This window comes from Phalacrocorax carbo, chromosome 3 (assembly GCF_963921805.1).
Source record: "Phalacrocorax carbo chromosome 3, bPhaCar2.1, whole genome shotgun sequence".
Classification (NCBI taxonomy): Eukaryota; Metazoa; Chordata; class Aves; order Suliformes; family Phalacrocoracidae; genus Phalacrocorax; species Phalacrocorax carbo.
In genome coordinates, this window is record NC_087515.1 from 48,199,044 (window position 1) to 48,214,318 (window position 15,275).

The following is a 15,275-nucleotide window of genomic DNA, read 5'->3' on the forward strand; positions in this document are numbered from 1 at the left end:
TCTTCTGAAAAGTCTCGCTTCATGTGTGGTTATTTCTGATACCAAATCTGTGTTTTATGTGAAGGGAAGGCTCCCTAACTTGAGTCTCTGGGTGCAGAGACTGCTTTGCTTTCTTTCAGTGTGACATAGGGGTGTATGGGAATGGGTAGTAGAAATTATGAGTAATTTTTGTGCTGGGGGAATGACTGCTGTATGTTTGAGAGCTTGTAAGTGTTGTGTGTTACCAGTTTATGAGTATGTTCTCAGTGGTTTAGGCAATGCAAGTGTTGTGAGTGAGCTGTGGTTGGCTTGCGTTATAAAAAAAAACTTATTTACAAAAAATACATAGCAGCCAATGTTTAGAATTTATGGATGCTCTTGATGGTGAAAACATCATGTGGTTTTACTAAACTTTAGTTTAATGGTAGAGACTGGAAGACCATTACTATGTGTAATACTACCACTACAAGTGTAAGCGATGATGCCTGCCATGAATAATGCTTTGGAGTGCGCAGCAAATCACTTGCAGCCCAAAGTAGTGCAGCATCTAGAAAGGCTCACTGCCATATCAAGTGATTTTCCTGCTGTACTGACTGTGAATTTTATTAAAGAGCAGGTACAGTCTGGCTCGTCTGTGGAATGCATAAATAGGATGCATTTTACTAATGGAAGCATAAAGCTTTTAATTGTATTTATGTGTTACTAAATTGTACTTTGAATTTATTTTTTTCTGCATGTGTGATTCATATTTTTTCCAGCTTCCCATGCACCTTACAAGTGGGATTATTGGCCACATGATGATGTTCGCGCTGAATGTAGATTTGTGGGTCTAACTAATCTTGGAGCAACATGTTACTTGGCATCCACTATTCAGCAACTGTACATGATACCAGAGGCCAGGCAAGCAATCTTTACTGCAAAGGTATGCTTTGGGGTCTTCTGTACCTTGTGTGGATTTTCATAGAAGTTTAAATTTAGAATCAGTGCAAATGCTGATGAAGACTTCTAAGGCTTAGTTCTTCTTAAAGAATATTTCTTCAGGACTTTAGTTTGCGTTTTGCTCAGTTGGATTCTTTTGCTGATATCTAAAGTGAAAAGATTTTTTTAAAAAATGTATTTGTAATGTAGCAGGTCCTTAAGACAGTATTGTAATGTGTTCTCAGACTCTTATTTCTGTCACTATCAACCAGATTTATTCAAGTTTGGTTTTATGGGAGTTGTCTGTTGTTTCTTAACTCCTTCTTTGTCATTTTGTTAGAATAAATGTGATTCTTCTTGAATGTTTATAAAGTCCCAGAGCATGTATCTTACGCTTCCAGAAGTACAGCAAGTCCTGTGAATTATTATATATTGGTTAACTTCCAGAAATACAGTATTATTACTTCTCGCTATTTATTGTAAAAGAGAAAGCTTTGTTTTGGTCCATGACATCAGCAGGACATACATAATGTGTGAAGCACCCTAATTGGCAGTGACCTCATAATTTTTTGTTATCATTAAGTTATTGGTCACTTAACTTTATCTAGAATAAGCCATTTATAAATAAAAATGAGAAAACAATATAAAAGAGGGAAGCTGCCTCTCTGCACTGGAAATGCATTATATAGAGGGTTGATCCCACAACGTCTGTGAATTGAAAAAAATTATTCCAAAATTACTACAGTCTTTTGTAATACCTTTCCAAAAGCTCCTAGCTGCAGGAAATTTTTAGAAAATAGAGTTACTTTTTTACTTAGGTTTAATGTTGACATGCCAAAAAATGAACAGGTGTTGCTTTATATATAAGTGTAATATAGTGTGCTCTGTGTTCTTGTACACAATCGTTTTTCTTAATTGTCATAATAAAGTGGTTGTTCTTTTGTTTAGAAAGATGATTGTTTCTTTCATCTTTTTAAGGGCTGTTGTTGGAAAGTTATAAGCGAATAGATAAAGTATTCTTTTATCAATTTCTTTTAGTATTCAGAAGATATGAAACACAAGACCACTCTGCTAGAACTCCAGAAAATGTTTACATACTTAATGGTAGGTGCGAAAGAGGATATTTTATAAAGTATCCTATTTTCCTGAAATGGAGGAAAAAGCAAGAAAAATATAGTTACCATTCTATATGTAAATTCTTGGCAGCTTAATTCCGTTGTGATCAAGTTCTGTAAATGAGTGGCTTAACTGAAAGAGTTTTACCCACTTTAAAGCTGTTATTCAGCAAATCACTTAAGCAAACATTGGCGTAATAGATCTCATGAAGAGGCAGTGTAAATCCTAATCTAAGATAGGGTTAAATGTTGGGCACTAACATGCAATGAGCAAGAACCAGCTCTCAAGCGTTAGTAATTGTCTGCTGTGTTCTTAAAAAAAAAAAAAAATGTTTGTGAAGTGAAGATACGGGAACATCAGGTTCAGGTGTCACAGTACGAGTGTCCTTCACTTAAACCTTTTACCCCCAGCACACTAATGCTGAGGTGAACACAGGACGTTTTCCATGGCTAGGGGGCTTCAGTTAAGAGTGAGTTACAAGTATGAAAATCAAGTCTGCGTTTTAGTTACAGTCATGGTGTAGCTGGGTGTCAGGGCTGTGCCCAGTATGGATACCATGTGCACTTACATTGCTAAATCCCTGAGTGGTCCAGGAGCTCCCTGGCTGGATATCTCCTTGGGTGCAATAAGGGAGAGGCTTGAGACAATGGACCAATTTGAAACTGGGTCATTGACTGTACCTTCCTAATGAAGTATTTGACTGATTGTTACAGGAGCCCTCCAGGTAGGAATGTGGGACATTTCTACTATTGCCAAGTCGACTTTTGTAAATGATCAACATAAACTGTTCCCGCAGAAATTATTATAAAGGGACAGTCTTTTTTATGGATTTAAGATATTTAAGAGTTCATACATAGTTAAGATGAATCAATAGTAAAGAATTACACAGATGCTGGGAAGGTCACATAGGACTCTTACCAGCTGCATTATGAAAACTTAGAAAAAACGTGATTTGAGGTTTCTCTCCAGATCTAACTGAAGATAGCAGTACAAGGACCCTAGCCACAGATTTCCATCACCGCCAAACACCAACTGGCTGTCCTGTTACGAGTTTTTGATTCCATATATGAGCACCATGCCAAGATCCCAATAAATTGTTGTTTCTTTTTAACAAGCACTCTACCATGAGTTTGTCCAACATCATTGTCATTCATCTTGTTTCACATGGACCTTGCTGTAAAGGGTTCTGAGCTTGATTCTTTGTTTAATCTTGAAACAATTTGTTTGCCCCAGTTTCCCTGGTGATAAAATGAAATATATTTGTTCATTGCATTTTCCTTGCTCCAATATTTTAAAGGTTAATCTGTTGAAATAAAGCATTTAAGAGCAACTAAAAGTTTTGAAATTCCAGAACCAAATAAAATCGAGGCAGTTCACAGGTGTTCACTCCTGTTAAAATAGTGAAACAGTTCTGAAATGATGCAAAATGAAAACTGAGGAGAGCTAAGTGGTTTTCTTCTTGGCACTGGCTTTTGTGAAAGAAATTCAAAACCACCTTGAAGACAAATATAGGAAAGGAATTTAGACATGTAGTGCCTGCCACGAATCGTCATGAAAGAAAAATAAATCTAGGTATTTACAAAAGCATAAAATAATATAAAATCATATGAAGATTTACCATTATTAAAATCTTGAAGAAAGACTTCATTCCAAAAAATATAATATTTACAGGAAGCACTGTCTTGCCACACATCTTCAAAAGAAAACAGTACGTATATCGTGGTTTACAAGAACAAAGTTCCTTCCGCTGTAAATAAGTTCTGCATTCCCAGCGTGCAAAGCAGTGGGATGGGGGATGTATTCTAAAGAACTGCTTTATCCTGCAAATTCTTTTCTCTGACTGAACACCTGCAGTTGAGAACTAGATTATATCGTTTTATGCCATAGAATGAGAATTAAGTATTTGTCAAGATTTAAGCCAGTAATGTCCAGAAATACATAAGTACAGGCTGATGTTCCTCATATTAGATTTTGTATGTGAACAGATGCAGAAACTGGATGTGTCACATCTTCAGCCAAGATACTTTATTTTAACGATTCACTATATTAAGTATTTATTAGATATTGAATAATACTTTATGAATGATATTTTATAATGAATATCATAATAATGATAACCAGTTAGTTAAAAATTTCTTTACATTTCATCAGAAACATTTAAGCACTTATACAACTTTATTGCCTGCTAGGCATATGGAGATATTGTATGTAAAAGTATGTCCCTTTTTAAACAGACATTTCTGTATGTATGTTCGGTATATCTGTGTAATTTAAAACTATAAGGATTTGCACTGATTTTTTTTTCTTTTTTTTTTTTTCCCCCTAAAGGAAAGCGAATGTAAGGCATACAATCCAAGGCCTTTCTGTAAAACCTATACCATGGATAAGCAGCCATTGAACACTGGCGAGCAGAAGGATATGACTGAATTCTTCACTGACCTAATAACAAAAATAGAAGAAATGTCTCCAGAACTGGTGAGTGATTAAGAGGGAGCAAAAGGGAGATGGAAAACTTACGGATTTGCTCAAATTTCCTTGACAGAATGTATTAATTCATTCACAGAAAAATACAGTGAAAAGTTTGTTTGGAGGTGTTATCACAAACAATGTTGTTTCTTTGGTAAGTATTCTTTCCCTATCCTGATCTTTTCAAGATTTTTTTTTTTTAACTTCTCAAAATAAGTTACTTCATTGCTTTTCTGTTTCATTACTCTGATTTAGGACTGTGAGCATGTAAGTCAGACTGCTGAAGAGTTCTATACTGTAAGGTGCCAGGTGGCAGATATGAAGAATATTTATGTAAGTAATGCCAGGCTGAGATATGTACCATAGATCACAATTATAAATAGGGGCAGTAAAGTATAAGAGACTGCATCATACTCTATTAGTATGTTGGTACTTTCTGTGCTTGTACGCTAATTTTGGTGTATTTCTAGGTTGATATTACTAAGTGCTCTGGTCAAATTGTTTCATCTTTTCAACACTGCATGCTACCAGCTAGTGCTGTTCGGAATTGGCCAAAGACTGTGTTATAGTCAGTAATCACTTGCTCCCTTCTGTGTTTTAAAAATCCTGTGGCAATGAGAGAACTATAAATGTCAAAAGATTTTACATGTAGACGTGCTGTTGCTTATTAAGATAAATGAAATCTTACACCAAAATAATATTAGGTTTTCAAGTTTTTTAAACAACTATAAATCCCCACACTTGGAATTTGAATTTAAAGCACTTGAATTCTTTGGGACAGCTTGGAATATTGAGTGCCATTTTTATGAACTGGTTCCTTAATTTTGTCTTCAGGTTAGGAACTGGTTTTCCTATCAAACTCCTCTCTTAGTCCAGGTGCATGTTATTTTTGCAAACTTCTTGATGCTTTTGACCACCTTTACTTTCATAACTTATGGAAATGTTGATTTAAACTTCCTGTAAGATTGAAAAAGAGGCATTTGTAAAGCAGGCCATGCAAGCACAAGATATAAATACCTACGGTAAACATAAGGTCCTTCTCTCTCTCTCTTTTTTTTTTTTTTTTGTTTATTATATGTAGGAATCTCTTGATGAAGTAACTATTAAAGACACCTTGGAAGGTGACAACATGTATACGTGTTCTCATTGTGGGAAGAAAGTGCGGGCTGAAAAAAGGTATGTTTAAGAAGTAAATATTTCTAATGTTTCTTTTTAGTAAATTACTGAAATTACTGTTGGAACAAGAGTAATCCTTTAGATGAGACAGGACTGTGTTTTCATTCAGTTTGCTACTGTGTGGGCCTCTGAGGATGTGATCCCTGTGCATATGAGCACATAACTAAGAAATCAAATTTCCAAAACAAAGATTATCTTGGCAAAAGATCACCCAGAGAGTAAAATGTTTGTGACCTTTTTAAATGTAAATAAGAAGACATTTGTAGAAATTAGTACCTTTTGAAATCCATTACTTCTGTTTTTAAAAGATCGAGTTCTTTCAGAGGTTGTTCATAACTTGTGTTATTCATTATGCAGGATAAGTGCTTAGGTTTGATACATAACCCCAAATTTCTTGAATAAAATTGGTAGTTGTAAAAATGTTTCCATATTTTAAAAAGTCTGCTAATAAAGAGAAAGCTAAATAAAAATTCTATATTGTCTCTACATTGCAACCAACAAAATTTCTCTTTTAGACATGAAAAACCTCATAGTTATTTTTGTAGCTGTTAAAATGACATGGGTGAAAGAGTAACCTACTTTAACATCATTATTGTGAAGTTTATGAGATTTTAATACAAGATACGTTCTACTTTGAAATTTGTCAGTTCAGGATAGTACCTCCCTCTAATGAGGGCATTTGCATTGTTAAATTCACTCATGACTCATTTTACAATATTGTTTTAGAAAACTGTTATTCATGCCATATGGGTAAATTTGATGTTTCTTTCAAGGCACGATGATAGTCTAAACAGAATTGTTCAACAGGCTAAATTTGACCTTTATGCTGTCAGTTAGACCGTCCTGCTCTAGGGCATTACGACAGCTGAATTTTATATTCATGTGACTTAGCAACAGATTTTCAATTCTATGTTTGAAATAAATGTGTTGAAAGTCTTTGTGCAAATACAATTCAAGCCGCTACGCTTTCATAGATCATGATTATTTTTATTCCTTCAGGGCATGTTTTAAGAAACTACCTCGTATCTTAAGCTTCAACACAATGAGATACACATTTAATATGGTAACCATGATGAAGGAGAAGGTCAATACGCATTTTTCATTCCCTTTACGTTTGGATATGACACCGTACACAGAAGATTTCCTCATGGGAAAAAATGACAGAAAAGAAGGTATGCCTCATAAAATTAATTCAACAAGCTTTGTCTCTTTCATCTGTGTACTACTTTCTGTATACATAACATATGCAAACAATTAGTGATTTTCTTTTCAAGAAAATAAAATCAAACATAAGTTTTAATGAACCTATAGCCCCGAAGTCACATATTTTATTTAATATGAGAAAACCAGCCAGTTATTTTTCTTTTCATATACTGTTCAATTTGAATGATCTTAAATCTGTTTTTAAAAGTATGAGAGAAATTACAAATAGTTACATACAGTTTGTCACTGGCCTGTTTTGATTTTGCAGGGTAATACCTGAACTTCAGCAAATGGCTAACTGCCACCATAAATAACTTGGAATAACTTACTTATTAGTCCTGATCTCTTCAGTAGTGATGCTTTGCAAAAAAAGCTGTAGCTGCTTCACAAGAGTTGGGATCTATGCTGCTTGTTCTGGGTATGGAGTTTCTGGCTGTCATCGTGGAGAGCTGAAAAGAAAAAAATTTAGGTGCAACTACAGGAACTGTATAATATTGAAGTTCAGGTGTTCAGGAAATAACTGATTAAATATTGTATTAAATTATTTCAGGTTTTAAGGAAGATGGTGAATATTTGAAAGAAACTGAAAGCTATGAATATGATCTGATAGGCGTAACGGTCCATACAGGAACAGCAGATGGTGGGCATTACTACAGTTTTATCAGAGATATAGTCAATCCCCATGCTTACAAAAACAACAAATGGTGAGTTAAGCAAAACAAAATTTTATAATTCCATATGTTTCAATAACTAAAGCTTGTTAAGATGTAGTTCAGATATAGAAAACTTGTCAGATGTAGCTGTAGGTTTTCCTCAAAAGCACAAGATGTTGGATAGGTGAAAGTATATTAATTTCCTAGCATACAAGTTTGTTTGTTGTAGCTGTAATAGTTGTGGAGTGCCTTGGACACAGGGGCAGCAGGAGAATGCCATGCTAGTCTCACGTTACAATGCTTATTTCTTGGCATGAATATCAATGACTCTCTTTTGTCTGTACAAATGAATAGTAAGACTTAATAGATTGTCCTTCATAAAATCTGGTTGTTACCCCTGTCCAAGCATACAATTACATTTATGATTGTGGAATTTGGACCTTTTCAGTGAAGCAACAATTTGAATTTTTATTTGCTTTAAGCTTGTTGCATCCTGTGTGGCAGAAATGGTGTTACAATACCTAGGTTATCTAAATCTGTTCTTACTGTGCTTTTTATATGTGGAATTGGTTTCACATTTCATTTTTTAGTTTATCTATCTGATGATCTTCTCTTACTGGCCAGCTCCTCCTAGATGTAATTTACAGTGACATACTGGAATATTTGATACCACTTATTTTTCTGTCCCTTCTTTTCAAAGATTAAAAAAAAGAGACAGCGTCTTCTTAGACGTAAGTGACAGAAAGAGGAATAAATGCAGTGTAGTATTTTCTTTTTAAAATATTTTTTTTAACCTATGACATCCCCCTTCTAATTTTGAAAGTTGGGCATATCATGGTTGTGAAGAGGGAGAAGAAGTTAGGGGAGGCAGCCTGGGAAAGGGATGAGACATGGGCATGGAAATATGGGAGGGTCTTGCTAGGTGATATGAGAAAGCAGGGAACTCTCTCTCCCAGTCATTTCTGGATGTCATATCACAGATTCTCGGAGGAGGCCATGGAATAGGAGACAAGATTTCCTCTATTCCTGTTCTCTAGAATAGCTAGCTGGAGCATTTTTGAAATGGTTCCTACCGGTGGCCCAGTCCCTGCTGCAGAGGGAATCCATAGCAGTGTACCACTTTCCTCTATCCCCTTCCAGTTGGAGCTCTACTATTATATGGAATGGTTCTCCTTTTTAAAATTTTTATTTCCATTTCACTCAAAATGCAAGGCAAATCATCTTGGCTGCATTAAAACCCTATCTGTACCAGAGTCAGGCTGAGAAATGGGGAAAGTAAGGTGTCTTTTGATTAAAAGAAAAACCAAGAACTGTTGAAATGCTGACTTCCTGATCTTATTGAAAGGAAGCCACTTTTTTGGGATCAGTTTTTAGTTTGCTGTGATTCAAACAAGGTATTAGAAATTAATAGCAATACTTAAATCTGAAGAATCATTTCAAGTGGTCGTTACGCTTTATTTGCCTTTAGAGAAGAACAGCAGCTGTTTCAAAAGCTCACTGTTTTACAGGTATCTTTTCAATGATGCTGAAGTAAAACCGTTTGATTCTGCCCAGCTTGCTTCAGAATGTTTTGGTGGAGAAATGACTGTAAGTTTTGACTTCTATTTTTGTTGTGTTCAACCATTACAGTATCTATCTGAAGACTTTTGTGAAGGATTCTGTAGCATTCACCTCTGGTCTGCCATCTGTTGTGAGTGTATATGAGAGACATGTTAGCTGGGTTTTATTGAACTTCTTTGTTGTGCAGGTGATACTTTATCTTAGTTCATCTAGATAGCAATTCCACCATTGACCTCTTGAAAGGGTCTCCCCCTCCTTTGGGGGCTGAAAGACTTGGCAGAGTGAATGCTTCCAAGCTGGTGATGCAAGCTCCCTAGTTTTTCTCCACTTTCTGTAGAATAGAAGTTAAACTGATAAAGGACAAGGGTCTTAATTTCCCCTGTACCAACTATCATTTAATTTGTGATTATTAATCCAGACATTTTTACAGAGTTTTAAAAGACAGGTGTCAAAAGAATAGCGTAGGTATTGCTAGTGAATCAAAATGAATTAGCAATGTCTCTCAAGGAAGAGGTGTTTCATCACTACTATTTCTGGGTTTTATCATCATTATTTATTGGCTTATAAAAAGGTGAGTGTGCAACTAATTAGGAAACCTTTGTTGGGATGGCTGATAGCTTTTGATGGCTTTGATAGCTTGTTGACTGAAGGAGCAATCACTTCAAGCTTATGCCTTTTCTGGAAAAACAGGGCTTTTTGATCTTTGCCTATGCCTTGTGTCAGTAATTTCCAGATTCTGGCCTGTGAACTTCTTGCGGTCAGATCCTTTTTCATCGGTGACAGAATCGAACTAAACACTTGTCAGATCTGTGTACAGCTTATGCTCCTGTTCAGCAGGAAAGTTTGAGCTCTGGTATTAGTAAGTGATTTTCAAGCTAATGGATCTACAGGCTTAAATCATTTTTCTTGTTCCTTTTATTGTAAGAAGATAACTTTTCTTTAATTGATATTTGTTTGCTTTCAGTAGTGCAAGGTTTTTTATTACAGTATCAGCTTTGCCTTTTGGGTCAGCCCACTGCTCTTTGACATCAGTCTGAATATTTTTACACAGTATTAATAGAAATAACTGTTTAATGACATACAAACATTCTCAGGTTATGCTTGAATTGATACTTTTAAAAATAATTATTTATCATTATATAAAACACATTATTAATAATGCAGTATCTTACTAAAACAGTCCTGTGAATAAGAAAAATCCTCATGACTGATAAAGAGAATATGCAGAAATAAAACAAAAATTTATTTTGTTTGGCAAATGGGTAAATACTTTTAGGTGCCTAAGAAGTAGAGGTGTCAATGAGATGGATGGTACAGGAAATTGTATGAGATAGAGGTCAGAATATTGCATAGCAACTTTGAAAAATCAGAATAGGTCACTGTAGAAGAAAAAAAGAAAGACAACTACTTTGAGCAAGAAATAAATTGTCAGCAGGCTCTGTGCAAATGTCATGAAATATTTTGCTTGCACATTTATCTCAAACTGTCAAATACCAGGGCATTAAAAAAGCTTGTAATTAATGGTTTTACTTTCTTCTTGACAGACAAAAACTTATGATTCTGTTACTGATAAATTTATGGACTTCTCCTTTGAAAAGGTATTTCTCTTCCAAATACTTGCTATATGATTATATTTCTACCTTCATGATTTATCTCTCAAAGCAAAAATTATACAGATGTTTTTTTCTTAAAGACGCACAGTGCTTACATGCTGTTTTATAAACGGATGGAACCAGAGGAGGAAAATGGCAAAGACTACAAATTTGATGTTTCATCAGAATTGCTGGAGGTACAAGTTTATTTGTTTTAACACTGGTTTTAAAATACTATAGGAAATCCTAAAAAAAATCAGGAATCAGAATAAACATAGGAAAACAAAAAAAAATTAAATCAATAAGATGACAATCCTTTAATTTAGATGTCTGTTGTTTGATGGAAGTAAATTAACATGTATGTAAATTTTAGACGTTTCCTTTTTTTAAAATTCAAATATCTGAATCATTCTGCTTCATACTTGTAAAAAGTGGTAGAACAGTGGTTTTTGTGAGTGCTTATCAACAGTTTCTGAACAGTTGCAATATTACAGGAAGTATTCTCATGAGCCACTATTTTTTTCATCCTTCATTCCTCGGCAACTTACTGCTTTGAGGGGCGACAGAGTAAGAGAACAGTTCCAGCGTCTGTTTGCACTTTTGCTAGTGGGTTGTGAAATCCTAGTGAAAGCAATATAAGGTCATCGTTATTTGTACTTAAGATTGGGAGCATCAGTCAGAAAAGGCTCCCTTCCTCTCCGTAGTCATGGAGTAGCCCAGGTGTTAGTAAAAAGGGTAGGGGAAACAAAAATTGGTAACAGCTACATCTTCCTGTTCTCCTCAGTAATGATACCAGGCTACCTACATAAAGATACTATTTAAGCCATGTATGGTCTGAGGAACTGGAGGAGGCAGCACACAGGAGCGGAGTATTTCACTAGGGATCTCACTGTGCTAGATATATCCCCGATATGGGATTTGTAAGACATTCTTCTCCCTTTTTATCACCTGGAAAGCCAGTTTCCCTGCTCCTCCTGGCCAGAAGTATTGCTTTATCATCTGTCACGTTAGGTTCTTAACCTAAAAAGTCTCTTCTTCCCTAGCCAGCAAATCAGATCATGCTTTTTATCCTTCTCAGTCCTAAAAACAAGAACAGATTTCATCAGAGTTAAACTTTTAAACTGGTTTTTTTTGTGAAAAATGCTACAAACAGATTTGGTCAAAAACATCATTTTGGAGAGAGGAATGGGAGGACCTGACGTGAAATCCTTTTCTGGCTGATGGAGAGTCAAATCTTACTCTTCAGGAATTTATCAAAAGTTCACAGAGCTCATCAGGCTTTGGGTCAGAACTTCAACCTTTAGACATACTAGCTAGGCTGCTAGAAAGTCAAACTGATCTCAATTAGTGAAACTATGTGTTTAGAGAGTTTTTTTGGGTTTAGAACTTATTTTATGCTATTGCAGACATCAAAATATAGTCTTAAACTTTGGTCCTTTTTAACATGTTGGACCAGTTCTCAAAATGTAAGCCTAAAAATGTAAGTAATTGAGTTGAAAAAATTAGATCACAGAAAGAGAAGGTTTTGAGCTTGATTCCGCCATCATCTGGCAGGCAAAACTAATACTTGCTATAGTATGAATAATACAACTTTGAACCAATCCTTTAAAATAAAGAAAATGATTCTAGAAATAATTTTTCATAAGAAAAAATTTTGGGTTTGTATGAACACGTCAGGGCAAGCGTTTAAATATTCTTAAAATCATGCTTATGAAATAAACTGCTTTCTTGTATCTGATGTTAGCATTTTTTCTTCAGTGGATATGGCATGATAACATGCAGTTTCTTCAAGACAAGAACATTTTTGAACATACATATTTTGGGTAAGTTTTTCTTAAAAAATGTATTAAATGCTTCTTTTCTTCTTGCAGATTTTCATTATTTATTTTAATTAACAAATAAAATTACTGACTCTAGGTTTATGTGGCAGTTGTGTAGTAGCATCCCAAGCACGCTACCAGATCCAAAAGCAGTTTCCTTGATGACAGCAAAGGTAAGTACTTCAAAAGTATATCATGCTTATTTTAAATTTTACCTTGTTTACATTTTAATTTGGGCATTCTGTAATTAACAGTGCAATATTTTTTTTTTCCAGTTAAGCACTTCCTTTGTACTAGAGACATTTATTCATTCAAAGGAAAAGGTATTCTATCTACTTGTAAATTCTCGTTAAGTAACTGCATGAATATAGTGAAAAGTATGTCTGTACTTCTTAATTTTAAAAGTGTGATTTAGAGATGTATTAAGTACCATAGATGGTACAAAGTTACTGTTTAAAGAGTGTCATTTAATACATTTATAGTAAACACTGCACAACTGAAAAAATGCACGTTCTGGTTTTAGCCTACTTTGCCTCAGCAATGCATCAAGAGCAACAGATCTTGTGATCTTTTCATTTGAAAATTCCTGGATGATTCGGATCTTAACAAGCACTTCTTAAAGTCTGATGTAGAGGGGAGTGTTTATCATTGAACAACACTTGCGCTCATGAATATTTAAGTTATAAACACTAGCATGAACAACAAGAAGGTTCTGTTCTATCTGAAACATCTTTATTCTCAGTCAGATGTTGCTTCTTTCTCATCTATGGTGGTATAATGCTACTAATTCTAGATTGTCTGGGGTTAGTAAGATATGTAATAATGTGTAATTGGACAATTAGTCCAAATGTGTAGGTACTACTTGGTTAGTTTCAGTGTATGTACTGTTACTTTTGTGTAGGAGCAACATATGACTAGTTTATAAAGCATTTAGTGTTTGTTACTACATTCTTAAGATTCAGTTATCTAACTGACCATTTAGAAATGTTTAAAGATTAAGTTGCAATTTATTATTTTAAGTTTTTCTGTATTTCTTTTTACAGCCTACAATGCTTCAGTGGATTGAACTGTTAACAAAACAGTTTAATAACAGTCAGGCAGCTTGTGAAGTAAGTGACTTAGGAACTCAGCAAAGTACAAACCAACTTTCTGTATATTGTTTAACTTTCCTGGAGGTTCGTATCCCTGGAATATTTTGGACTATGAACTACTGTATTTGGCATATTTGTGCACTATGAGATGAAATTCACCCTCTCTGAATACTGCAGATTCTGGGGAATGACTTGACTTTTATTTTCAGAAGCCTACGGTGAGACCACAGGCCAAAATCATTTTGTCGCTGAACTAGAAGACACACAGTGTCACAGCCTCTTTATTTGATTATTGTCTACGGATTTGCATAATTAAAGAGGTGTTTAAATGAAATTGCACAGGAGAAATGGAAAACACAGTCTAATGTTCAAGGACTAGAGTGGCAGGGACTGGTGTTGAATCCAAGCGAAGAGAGCAGTGAGATAAAAGGCTGAGGTGCAGTGAAGAAGCTTAGAAGGGGAAAAAGAACAGCTAATATTAGAACTAGCTGAAAACAAATTCATAGAGTGCCTTGCTTGTGAAGCTGAGGATCTTGTACCCAATGTAGAAAGACTGAAAACTCCTAGAAGAAGGAGAGAAAAATGGAGGCATGTTTTTTAATAGAAATTTTTTTAGGATGCTGCTTGAAGGGAGTCTGAGACAAAGTGGAGAGGGACTGAGAAACCACAGACGAAAGAATTCACTGTGGTGTTGGTGAAAACAATATTGAAATACTGAAGGAAATTTGTGATAAACTTTCTGTGATAGTTTGAATGTACAAGGACCCCACTACATATTGAATCCTGCATTAGACCTTATTCAGTACAAATGAATTAAATTCATTGTTCTTTTATAAATTGATTCTATATTGTTAAATTATCATGTAACGTTCAGTATTTGGGTGGTACAGTTTCATTAGAATGGTATAGTCCTAAGGTGCTTAAAATGAGTGAAGACATTTAATATAGTGAAAGATACTCAGATACAAATAAAATACAACAACTTGGATTCTTTAAGCTGTATTTCCTTGCAAATAAAACAAAATTCATCGAGTCAGAACACTCAGCTGTATTATTTGCTGAGTCTAACTTTGAATGAATCATTCTCTGCTATTTCTATACATTTTCTGTTTCTGGAGGTAGTAAGGCTTTTCTGCATTTTAAAATGGGATCTAATTCATGAACTACATTCTTGTTTAAGCCTATCCCTATTCTACAAGATTCTTCAGCTTATGCTTCTTTGTAAGCGTTTTTTTTATTCTGTTGACATCACTTTTCAGGATAAGCGTGTCCTTCCAGATAATGGAATAACGGCATGCAGAACACAGGGATAAGAAGATACTGGATATACGTTTATATTCATGTTTACTGCTATTGATCCGTATTTCCCTTGAATTGATACTTGCTTATTCCTTAATAATAGTAACATCAATCTCTCTTCAGACTTTAATATCATGCAAAAAGAAGATTGGACTAGAACAAGTTTGGAACAAAACTAACAAAGTATGTATCTTCTGCAGTGGTTTTTGGATCGTATGGCTGATGATGATTGGTGGCCAATGCAGATTCTAATAAAGTGTCCCAATCAGATTGTGAGACAGGTAAGAAAAAATGTTCCTTTGTAAGTCAAGTGACTACTTGACTCATGAACAGACATGGACAATGATTATGACGCATCCCATGATTCTGAAAGTTTTTATTAATACCTGTAATTCTTATTCT

The 15,275-nt window shown here is 34.8% G+C and overlaps 1 protein-coding gene across 8 annotated transcripts in view; it reads left to right on the forward strand.

The window, feature by feature from the left end:
* The window catches only part of USP34 (ubiquitin specific peptidase 34), a 140,078-nt gene that overhangs the window by 97,246 nt on the left and 27,557 nt on the right, over positions 1–15,275 (forward strand). For all 8 annotated transcript variants that reach the window (XM_064446827.1, XM_064446831.1, XM_064446825.1 and 5 more), the window contains 16 exons: positions 738–901; positions 1,936–2,001; positions 4,342–4,488; positions 4,577–4,633; positions 4,735–4,812; positions 5,561–5,655; positions 6,655–6,827; positions 7,409–7,562; positions 9,020–9,098; positions 10,616–10,669; positions 10,765–10,860; positions 12,422–12,486; positions 12,581–12,656; positions 12,759–12,806; positions 13,527–13,592; positions 15,074–15,154. In XM_064446827.1, the coding sequence (XP_064302897.1) occupies positions 738–901; positions 1,936–2,001; positions 4,342–4,488; positions 4,577–4,633; positions 4,735–4,812; positions 5,561–5,655; positions 6,655–6,827; positions 7,409–7,562; positions 9,020–9,098; positions 10,616–10,669; positions 10,765–10,860; positions 12,422–12,486; positions 12,581–12,656; positions 12,759–12,806; positions 13,527–13,592; positions 15,074–15,154 (1,499 nt within the window). The remainder of the gene's footprint in view (positions 1–737; positions 902–1,935; positions 2,002–4,341; positions 4,489–4,576; positions 4,634–4,734; positions 4,813–5,560; positions 5,656–6,654; positions 6,828–7,408; positions 7,563–9,019; positions 9,099–10,615; positions 10,670–10,764; positions 10,861–12,421; positions 12,487–12,580; positions 12,657–12,758; positions 12,807–13,526; positions 13,593–15,073; positions 15,155–15,275) is intronic.